Raw genomic sequence first — 12,156 nt, 5'->3', positions numbered from 1 at the left:
GCCACCCTTTATAAAATGGCCTACCTTGCCATTTATCTTTTCCTGCTTTTTCTTCATTGTACTTAATTCCCCCCAAAATTATATCTATTTTTACTATCAGCTTCCACCCAGTTGGAACCTACGATCTTTAAAGGTGGGGGTCTTGTTCAGTGCTGTATCCCCAGTGCTCAGAATATGCCTGAGTTGCTATCTGTTGCATGCATAAATGAACTCAGAACAAGGATGCCTGATTTTCCAATGTCCATACCAGGTTTTATACATCTTTATAATCTTTGCCAATCCAATATGTGGGCAACAGTATTCCTTTCAATTTGTATTTCTTGAGTATAAGTGAGGTCGAGTATCCTATCATGTTTTTTGGCTTGGCCTTCAGAAAACTAATTTTTCTCTTTTTGTTTTTTTTTTTTTTGAGACGGAGCCTCGCTCTGTCACCCAGGCTGGAGTGCAGTGGCGCAATCTCGGCTCATTGCAAGCTCCACCTCCCGGGTTCACGCCATTCTCCTGCCTCAGCCGCCCGAGTAGCTGGGACTACAGGCACCCGCCACCGTGCCCGGCTAATTTTTTGTATTTTTTTTTTTTAGTAGAGACAGGGTTTCACCATGTTAGCCAGGATGGCCTCGATCTCCTGACCTCATGATCTGCCCGTCTCGGCCTCCCAAAGTGCTGGGATTACAAGCGTGAGCCACCGCGCCCGGACAGAAAACTAATTTTTCATATTCCTTACTCAGTTTGCTTTTTTCCTTTGCTTTGCAAGAGCTATTGATACATTAAAGAAATTATTCCTTTGTCCACCATATGCTGCAAAAATTGACTTTGCCATTCCAAGATCATCAAAGCATTCATATTTGTTTTCTACTAATACTTTTATATTTTTACATATGAAAGATTATGTTTAGATCTTTGATCCATCTGGGATTTACTCTGGGGTATAAAGAATAAGGAAGGGATCTAGTTTCAAAAATAAATTTAGCTTTAAAATACAATGAGTATACATTTCTGCATACAATTATACAATTTACTATTGTTTTAACTTTCTCTTAGAATATTCATACTCTGAAAAATAAAATGAAAGCTCACTTGCTTTACAATATACATTTTTCTAAGCGCACTTGATATATATGTAAATATGTGTCAGAGTCTATACATATATATGCAGTATTTTCCACAATTCTCTGGAATGTTACATTAAAATCTGACGTTACTATCACTATTAAAATATTTTTCCGGAAAGTTTCTATTTCATTTTCTCAATGTCGTCTCACTTTCTTGGATTTTGATTTCTTTTTTGTTACACTGTATTTTTTCTCAAAAAGTTTCTTCTCAACCAAGCTCACTTCTTCATGGAGAAGGGAAGTCTTTATTCTGAGCAGGAAGGAGAAGAGACTTAGTATAAACTGATAACTCAGAGAATAATTTGATTCTTCGTAAGTTGTCACGTGTGTACAATAGCTAGAAGGGAAAAAGAAAAAAGAATTTCTCTTTAGATGGTAACCAAGAAATGCACACACTAACCCCTGAACATCCCCCCAAATAACTTAGCAAATATATATGGTTAGGCTTAAAACAGGACCCTGAGCTGGAAGGAGACTTAGAAGAATTTGTTAACTCCTTAACTGCACAAAGGAAAACATGTTCACACTGTCCATGGCCACCACACAAGGGCCACATGTGGTGCTAGGAGCTGGTCCTTCAACTCTCTGCTCAAAGTTTCTTCACTCCAGACGGGCCACCACTCCACCTTCTTACCATGGTCAAGGCAAACAAAAGCACACAGGGAGAGATTCTGAACATATTTCTAAAACAAACTAAACAAATAATCCCCGACTTCCACCCAAAATAAGACACTAGACTTTATAATGTAGCTTGCAATACTATATGTATTGTGAAAGAAGAGTTTACCAAGCCATTTCCATTATTTTAAAATAGTAAAGGCTTCCGTTACAAGATGGCTGAACAGGAACAGTTCTGGTCTGCAGCTCCCAGCATGATCGATGCAGAAGATGGGCAATTTCTGCATTTCCAACTGAGGTACCTGGTTCATCTCATTGGGACTGGTTGGACAGTGGGTGCAGCACATGGAGGGCAAGCCAAAGCAGGGCGGGGCATCGCCTCACCTGGGAAGGGATTTCCCTTTCCTAGCCAAGGGAAGCCGTGACAGACTGTACCTGGAAAATTGGGACGCTCTCGCCCAAATACTGTGCTTTTTCAACGGTCTTAGCAAACGGCACACCAGGAGATTATATCCCAAGCCTGGCTCAGCTGGTCCCTCGCCCACAGAGCCTTGCTCACTGCTAGTGCAGCAGTCTGAGATCAACCTGGGAGGCAGCAGCCTGGCAGGGGGAGGGGCATCCGCCATTGCTGAGGCTTAAGTAGGTAAACAAAGTGGCCAGGAAGCTTGAACTGGGCAGAGCCCACTGCAGCTCAGCAAGGCCTGCTGCCTCTGTAAACTCCACCTCTGGGGGCAGTGCATAGCTGAACAAAAGGCAGCAGAAACTTCTGCAGACTTAAATGTCCCTGTCTGACAGCTCTGAAGAAAGCAGTGGTTCTCCCAGCATGGTGTTTGAGCTCTGAGAACAGACAGACTGCCTCCTCAGGTGGGTCCTTGACCCCTGTGTAGCCTAACTGGGAGACACCTCCCAGTAGGGGCCGACTGACACCTCATACAGGTAGGTGCCCCCTGGGACAAAGCTTCCAGAGGAAGGATCAGGCAGCCATATTTGCTGCTCTGGCAATATTTGCTGCTCTGCAATATTTGCTGTTCTGCAGCCTCCACTGGTGATACCCAGGCAAACAGGGTCTGGAGTGGACCTCCAGCAAACTCCAACAGACCTGCAGCTCAGGGACCTGACTGTTAGAAGGAAAACTAACAAACAGAAAGGAGTAGCATCAACATCAACAAAAAGGACATCCACACCAAAACCTCATCTGTAGGTCACCAACATCAAAGACCAAAGGTAAATAAAACCACAAAGGTGGGGAGAAACCAGAGCAGAAAAGCTGAAAATTCTAAAAACTGGAGCACTTCTTCTCCTCCAAAGGATTACAGCTCCTCGCCAGCAACGGAACAAAGCTGGATGGAGAATGACTTTGATGAGCTGACAGAAGTAGGCTTCAGAAGGTCGGTAATAAACTTTTCTGAGCTAAAGGAAGATGTTCGAACCCATCGCAGGGAAGCTAAAAACCTTGAAAAAAGATTAGATGAATGGCTAACTAGCATAAACAGTGTAGAGAAGACCTTAAATGACCAGATGGAGCTGAAAATCATGGCACGAGAACTACGTGACGCATGCACAAGCTTCAAAAGCCAATTCGATCAAGTGCAAGAAAGGGTATCAGTGATGAAGATCAAATTAATGAAATAAAGTGAGAAGAGAAGTTTAGAGAAAAAAAGAGTAAAAAGAAACAAAGCCTCCAAGAAATATGGGACTATGTGAAAAGACCAAATCTACATTTGATTAGTGTACCTGAAAGTGACAGGGAGAATGGAACGAAGTTGGAAAACACTCTGCAGGATATTATCCAGGAGAACTTCCCCAACCTAGCAAGGCAGGCCAACATTCAACTTCAGGAAATACAGAGAACACCACAAAGATACTCCTCGAGAAGAGCAACCCCAAGACACAAAATTGTCAGATTCACCAAAGTTGAAATGAAGGAAAAAATGTTAAGGGCAGTCAGAGAGAAAGGTTGGGTTACCCACAAAGGGAAGCCCATCACACTAATAGTAGATCTCTCAGCAGAAACTCTACAAGCCAGAAGACAGTGGGGGCCAATATTCAACATTCTTAAAGAATTTTCAACCCAGAATTTCATATCCAGCCAAACTAAGCTTCGTAAGTGAAGGAGAAATAAAATCCTTTACAGACAAGCAAATGCTGAGAGATTTTGTCACCACCAGGCCTGCCCTACAAGAGCTCCTGAAGGAAGCACTAAACATGGAAAGGAACAACTGGTACCAGCCACTGCAAAAACATGCCAAATTGTAAAGACCATCAATGCTAGGAAGAAACTGCATCAACTAATAGGCAAAATAACCAGCTAACATCATAATGGCAGGATCAAATTCACACATAACAATATTAACCTTAAATGTAAATGGGCTAAATGCCCCAATTAAAAGATAAAGACTGGCAAATTGGTTAAAGAGTCAAGACCCATCAGTGTGCTGTGTTCAGGAGACCCATCTCACGTGCAGAGACACACATGGGCTCAAAAAAAAGGGATGGAGGAAGATCTATCAAGCAAATGGAAGGCAAAAATAGCATGGGTTGCAATCCTAGTCTCTGATAAAACAGACTTTAAACCAACAAAGATCAAAAGAGACAAAGAAGGCCATTACATAATGGTAAAGGGATCAATTCAACAAGAAGAGCTAACTATCCTAAATATATATACCCAATACAGGAGCACCCAGATTCATAAAGCAAGTCCTTAGTGACCTACAAAGACTTAGACAATAATAATGGGAGACTTTAACACCCCACTGTCAATATTAGATTAACAAGACAGAAGGTTAACAAGGATAGATATCCAGGACTTGTACTCAGCTCTGCACCAAGTGGACCCAATAGACATCTACAGAACTCTCCACCCCAAATCAACAGAATATACATTCTTCTCAGCACCACATCGCACTTACTCCAAAATTGACCACATAGTTGGAAGTAAAGCACTCCTCAGCAAATGTAAAAGAACAGAAATGAAAACAAACTGTCTCTCAGACCACAGTGCAATCAAATTAGAACTCAGGATTAAGAAACTCACTCAAAACCGCACAACTACTTGGAAATTGAACAACCTGCTCCTGAATGACTACTGGGTAAATAACGAAATGAAGGCAGAAATAAAGATGTTCTTTGAAACCAATGAGAACAAAGACACAACATACCTGAATCTCTGGGACACATTTAAAGCAGTGTGTAGAGGTAAGTTTACAGTACTAAATGCCCACAAGAGAAAGCAGGAAAGACCTAAAATCGACATCTTAACATCACAATTAAAAGAATTAGAGAAGCAAGAGCAAACAAATTCAAAAGCTAGCAGAAGGCAAGACATAACTAAGATCAGAGCAGAACTGAAGGAGATAAAGACACAAAAAAACCCTTAAAAAAATCAATGAATCCGGGAGCTGGTTTTTTGAAAAGATGAGCAAAATTGATAGACCACTAACAAGACTAATAAAGAAGAAAAGAGAAGAATCAAATAGATGCAGTGATAAAGGGGATATCACCACCGATCCCACAGAAATACAAACTACCATCAGAGAATACTATAAACAACTCTATGCAAATAAACTAGAAAATCTAGAAGAAATGGATAAATTCCTAGACACATACACCCTTCCAAGACTAAACCAGGAAGAAGTTGAATCTCTGAATAGACCAATTAACAGGCTCTGAAATTGAGGCAATAATTAATAGCTTACCAACCAAAAAAAGTCCAGGACCAGACAGATTCACAGCTGAATTCTACCACAGGTACAAAGAGGAGCTGGTACCATTCCTTCTGAAACTATTCCAATCAATAGAAAAAGAGGGAATCCTCTCTAACTCATTTTTATGAGGCCAGCATCATCCTGATACCAAAGCCTGGCAGAGACACAACGAAAAAAGAGAATTTTAGATCAATATCCTTGTGGAACATCGATGCAAAAATCCTCAATTAAAATACTGGCAAACCGAATCCAGCAGCACATCAAAAAGCTTATCCACCACGATCAAGTTGGCTTCATCCCTGGGATGCAAGGCTGGTTCAACATACGCAAATCAATAAACGTAATCCATCACATAAACAGAACCAAAGGCCAGGCATGGTGGCTCATGCCTGTAAACCCAGCACTTTGGGAGGCTGACGTGGGTGGATCATGAGGTCAGGAGATCGAGATCATCCTGGCTAACATGGTGAAACTCCGTCTCTACTAAAAATACAAAAAATTAGCAGGGTGTGGTGGTGGGCGCCTGTAGTCCCAGCTACTCAGGAGGCTGAGGCCGGAGAATGGCGTGAACCCGGGAGGTGGAGGCTGCAGTCAGCCGAGATCATGCCACTGCACTACAGCCTGGGCGACAGAGCGAGACTCCATCTCAAAAAAAACAAAAAACAAACAAAAACAAAAACAACAACAACAACGTCAAAAAACAGAACCAATGACAAAACCATATGATTATCTCAACAGATGCAGAAAAGGCCTTCGACAAAATTCAACAGCCCTTCATGCTAAAAACTCCGAATAAACTAGGTACTGATGGAACATATCTCAAAACAATAAGAGATATTTATGAGAAACCCACAGCCAATATCATACCGAATGGGCAAAAACTGGAAGCATTCCCTTTGAAAACTGGCACAAGACAGGGATGCCCTCTCTCATCACTCTTATTCAACATAGTGTTGGAAGTTCTGGCCAGGGCAATCAGGCAGGAGAAAGAAATAAAAGGTATTCAATTAGGAAAAGAGGAAGTCAAATTGTCCCTGTTTGCAGATGACATGATTACATATTCAGAAAACCCCATCATCTCAGCCCAAAATCTCCTTAAGCTGATAAGCAACTTCAGCAAAGTCTCAGGATACAAAATCAATGTGCAAAAATCACAAGCACTCCTTTACACCAATAGCAGACAAACAGAGAGCTAAATCATGAGTGAACTTCCATTCACAATTGCTACAAAAAGAATAAAACACCTAGGAATCCAACTTACAAGAGATGTGAAGGACCTCTTCAAGGAGAACTACAAACCACTGCTCAACGAAATAAAAGAGGACACAAACAAATGGAAGAACATTCCATGGTCATGTATAGGAACAATCAATATCGTGAAAATGGCCATGCTGCTTAAGGTAATTTATAGATTCAATGCCATCCCCATCAAGCCGCCAATGACTTTCTTCACAGAATTGGAAAAAATTAAAGTTCATATGGAACCAAAAAAGAGCCCGCATTGCCAAAACAATCCTAAGCAAAAAGAACAAAGCTGGAGGCATTACACTACCTGACTTCAAATTATACTACAAGGCTACAGGAACCAAAACAGCATGGTACTGGTACCAAAACAGACATACAGACCAATGGAACAAAACAGAGCCCTCAGAAATAACACCACACATCTACAACCATCTGATCTTTGACAAACCTGACAAAAACAAGAAATGGGGAAAGGATTCCCTATTTAATAAACGGTGCTGGAAAAACTGGCTATCCATATGTAGAAAGCTGAAACTGGATTCCTTCCTTACACCTTATACAAAAATTAATTCAAGATGGGTTAAAGACTTAAATGTTAGACCTAAAACCATAAAAACCCTAGAAGAAAGCCTAGGCAATACCATTCAGGACATAGAGGCATGGGCAAGGACTTCATGTCTAAAACACGAAAAGCAATAGCAATGAAAGCCAAAATAGACAAATGAGATCTAATTAAACTAATGAGCTGCACAGCAAAAGAAACTACCATCAGAGTGAACAACCTACAGAATGGGAGAAAATTTTTTCAATCTACCTATCTGACAAAGGGCTAATATCCAGAATCTACAAAGAACTTAAACAAATTTACAAGAAAAAAAACAACCCCATCAAAAAGTGAGCAAAGGATATGAACAGACACTTCTCAAAAGAAGGCATTTATGCAGCCAAGAGACACATGAAAAAATGCTCATCATCACTGGTCATCAGAGAAATGCAAATCAAAACCACAATGAGATACCACCTCACACCAGTTAGAATGGCAATCATTAAAAAGTCAGGAAACAACAGGTGCTGGAGAGGATGTGAAAAAACAGGAACGCTTTTACACTGTTGGTGGGAGTGTAAACTAGTTCAACCATTGTGAAAGTCAGTGTGGCAATTCCTCAAGGATCTAGAACTAGAAATACCGTTTGACCCAGTGACCCCCTTACTGAGTGTATACCCATAGGATTATAAATCATGCTATTATAGAGACATACACACACGTATGTTTGCTGCGGCACTATTCACAATAGCAAAGACTTGGAACCAACCCAAATGTCCATCAATGATAGACTGGATTAAGAAAATGTGGCACATATACACCATGGAATACTATGCAGCTATAAAAAAGGATGAGTTCATGTCCTTTGCAGGGACATGGATGAGGCTAGAAACCATCATTCTGAGCAAACTATCACAAGGACAGAAAACCAAACACCATATGTTCTCACTCATAAGTGGGAATTGAACAACGAGAACACTTGGACACAGGGCAGGGAACATCACACACTGGGGCCTGTCGTGGGGTGGGGGGCAGGGGGAGCAACGACATTAGGAGAAATACCTAAATGACCAGTTGATGGGTACAGCAAACCAACATGGCACATGTATCTATGTAACAAACCTGTACGTTATGCACATGTACCCTAGAACTTAAAGTATATAAAAAAATAAGTTAAACCTGAATCTGATCAAATCTCTAATGCTAACTGCCAATCTCTTTTTTTTTTTTTGAGACAGAATCTCACCCTGCTGACTGCAACCTCCGCCTCCCAGGTTCAAGCGATTCTCCTGCTCAGCCTCCCAAGTAGCTGGGACTACAGTCATGCACCACCATGCCCAGCTAATTTTTGTATTTTTAGTAGAGATGGGGTTTCACCATGTTGGCCAGTCTGGTCTCAAACTCCTGACCCCAGGTGATCCACCCACCTCGGCCTCCCACAGTGTTCAGATTACAGGCATGAGCCATTGTGCCCGGCCATAACTGCCAATCTCAAACTAACTACGTCAACATATAGGCTATCCAGGGATAGAAGAAGAGGTTAGATGGCATCATATGGCACTGTCTATATGCAAAATCTGGACTACAAGAAATTGTATGGGACACATGACCAGGATTACTCAATAAGTACATTGTAAGAAGAAAAAAGAGAGAGAGATAAAGAGGGGGGGCCTTAAGAACTGAAACACTTACGAGCCATGTCAACCACTTGCAATATATGGGCCTGATTTGGATTCTGAGTTAAACTCGTTTAAAAAATTACATGACAATTGGGAAAATCTAATCACTGACTGCATATTGGATAATATTAAGAAATTACTATTCATTTTTTATATCTGATTAATGGTATTACAGTTTTACTTTAAAAAATATGATGTTTCAGATCTGCTTCCAAATAATGGGGGGCAGAGGGGTAGAGTAAGCTGGAGCCTGGGTGAAGCAAGTCTTGCCATGTCACAGTTGCTGAGGTTGAGTGACAGAGGCGGGGGGGTTCTTTATACTACTCTACTTCTGAGTATACCAGAAATTTCCCATTATAAACTTTAAAAAGCAAGTAAATAAATAACATATAGAAGCTATAAACATTGAGATATTATGACTTACATAACATATATGGCCCTAAATTCCTGAATGTCTATGTTTGCACCATAAAACTCTGCCACTTGGTTGGGCACAGTGGTTCATGCCTATAATCCCAGCACTTTAGAAGGCCGAGGCGGGCGGATCATGAGGTCAGGAGTTCGAGACCAGCCTGACTAACATGATGAAACCCCGTCTCTACTAAAAATACAAAAATTAGCCAGGGGTGGTAGCGCATGTCTGTAGCAGGAGCCACTTGGGAGGCTGAGGCACAAGAATCGCTTGAACCCGGGGAGATCGGAGTGAGCCAAGATTGTGTCACTGCACTCCAGCCTGTGCGACAGAACGAGCTTCTGTCTCAAAAAACAAACAAACAAACACCCCAAAACAAAAAAACCCAAAACCAATCAACCAACCAAACAAAACCCTCTGCCACCCATCAGCTGTGACTATGGATAACTACTCTTGGTTCTCTCATCTGTAAAATGGAAAAAAATAACAGTACTTACACTTTTTTTTTTTTTTTTTTTGAGATGGAGTCTCACTCTGTCACCCAGGCTGGAGTGCAGTGATGCGATCTCAGCTCACTGCAACTTCCGTCTCCCAGGTTCAAGCGATTCTTGTGCCTTAGTCTCCCAAGTAGCTGGGTCCCAGGTTCAAGCAATTCTTGTGCCTTAGTCTCCCAAGTAGCTGGGAGGTGTGCCCCTCCACACCAGGCTAATTTTTGTATTTTTAGTAGAGATGGTGATTCGCCATGTTGGCCAGGCTGGTCATGAATTCCTGACCTCAACTGATCTGCCCACCTCAGCCTCCCAAAGTGCTGGGATTACAGGCGTGAGCCACTGTGCCCGGCTTAGAGATATGTATTTTTAAGAGACAGGGTCTCACTATGCCCAGGCTGGAGTGCTGTGGCTATACACAGTCACAGTCATTGCACATCACAGACTCAAACTCCTGGCCTCAAGTGATTCTCCCACCTCAGACTTTCAAGTCGCCGGGACTACAGACATGTGCCACCACACCTGCCTAAGCTAAGCATATGACATATTTGAGTACTTTTTATTTATTTATTTTTGAGACTGAGTCTCGCTCTGTCACCAGGCTGGAGTGCAGTGCTGCAATCTCGGCTGACGGCAACCTCCAACTCCCGAGTTCAAGTGATTGCCCTGCCTCAGCCTCCTGAGTAGCTGGGACTACAGGCATGCACCACCACGCCCAGCTAATTTTTTGTATTTTAGTAGAGACGGGGTTTCACCATGTTGGCCAGGATGGTCTCGATCTCCTGACCTCGTAATCCACCCACCTCGGCCTCCCAAAGTGCTGGGATTACAGGTGTGAGCCACCCTGCCCGGCCTGAGTACTGTTTTTTCACTAAAGTTTAAAAAAATAGTCAAAAATAATTTTTTAAAAATTAAAATCACATTTTTGTGGGGCAGCCAAAGCACCTCCATTTCCTGTGGAATACAACTAAAGACCACTGCTCTGCCTCATCTGTGGGACTCCCAGGGAGGTCACGGCCACCACCTACAAGAAGTCAGGTCTTCTGACCTAGCCAACTGTTACAACAATTGGAGGAATAGTAAGGGCATTTCAATTCATTGAAATTGTTAACTCTGCCTCAGCTAGGAAGAATAAACAGCCTCCCATACCTGAAGTACTCTTGTGGCCTTTCTCTGCTTAGTTCCCAAGCTCTGAGTGTTCTCACAATTTTACAGCAAATGTTTTGTTTCTTCTGAACCCTCAGAAATGGGTCCTTCTGCCTAACAAAATTCTCTACATAGCTAAATATTTGCTCTCATAAGCATCACTTTTCATTGTAACCATTTTCAATGGTTGTCTTAGAGCATATTCAGCATATTTTAGCCTTTACAATGATATTATTACAGTTGCCTGTTTTTATTGTAGAAACATTAGAAAACATGCTAATAAAACCCACCACGAAGGCACACAGCCTTCGTGTCTTGGGATACGTGCTGTGCTGAAGCAGGGATGTGGTCCCCTTATTTAGTGGCATGGAGCCATGAACTTCAGGCTCTGCGACTGGAGCTGTCTGCTTTGGATTCTGATGCTGGCTCCCCTATTGTTGTCAAAGGGTGTCATTTATGTTTGCCGTCAAGATGCCTATCAGCAGAGAGCTTCTCGGACCTCTCCTTTTGTTTCTTTGATGATGAGGAGTTTGGAAATCAGACAACTCAGCCTAAGGGCAGAATCAGGGGCTCTGAGCGAGGGGTTAAGGGGCTCTCTGAGAAAAAAGGCTGAGTTTTAGTCACGGTCTCTGTGGCATTTTTACTGCCCAGCTGAAGCCTTTTTTGCTTCCTCTGCAGTTCTGGGCTCTGGTCTTGAACAGGTAAGGTTGACAGATAAGTTTGGTGCCTAAAGTCATGGTATCACTGAAACTTCATACAGTTAGAATTCAGTTTTATACTTCATGCAGAGAAAAAAATCTCAGCAGTTGCATTGCTGACTATACTAAACTCAATGTAAAACTCACTGCATTATACTGCAGTATTAAATCTGAGATAATCCACAATCCACCCTCATGCCCTGTGAAAAAGCACAAAGGTAGGGATCACGACATAAGCTGCTCAGGACCAACTCTGCAGCTGGAGGAGGCAGGGCGTGGCACACCATGTCTTCACTTGGAGTTGTGGGCAAGCATTCTTCACTGGGGACTACAACTCTTTCTTCTCTTCAGGATAAAATCTGAAAATCATTGACATGACCAATGCAAAGTAATCGATTACCTCAGACATGCAGCTGACCCTGGGTTGGGGTTCTGGCCTTTCCCTGTGGCTGCTATTAAGCAGTGCCACTCTTAAATCAATTTTTTTTTTTTTTTTTTTTTGAGACAGAG

At 42.1% G+C, this 12,156-nt stretch overlaps 1 protein-coding gene across 1 annotated transcript in view; it reads right to left on the bottom strand.

Annotated features, from left to right (window-relative positions):
* Positions 1 to 844: 844 nt before the first annotated feature.
* Positions 845 to 12,156, bottom strand: part of TAF1B (TATA-box binding protein associated factor, RNA polymerase I subunit B) — a 92,195-nt gene continuing 80,883 nt past the window's right edge. The window contains exon 15 of the mRNA XM_003272721.4: positions 845 to 1,449. Coding sequence (XP_003272769.1) covers positions 1,248 to 1,449 — 202 coding nt within the window. The 3' untranslated portion in view covers positions 845 to 1,247. The remainder of the gene's footprint in view (positions 1,450 to 12,156) is intronic.

This window comes from Nomascus leucogenys, chromosome 19 (assembly GCF_006542625.1).
Source record: "Nomascus leucogenys isolate Asia chromosome 19, Asia_NLE_v1, whole genome shotgun sequence".
Classification (NCBI taxonomy): domain Eukaryota; kingdom Metazoa; phylum Chordata; class Mammalia; order Primates; family Hylobatidae; genus Nomascus; species Nomascus leucogenys.
The sequence above is the reverse complement of the archived record's forward strand: the minus strand, read 5'-3'. Positions and strand labels throughout refer to the sequence as shown.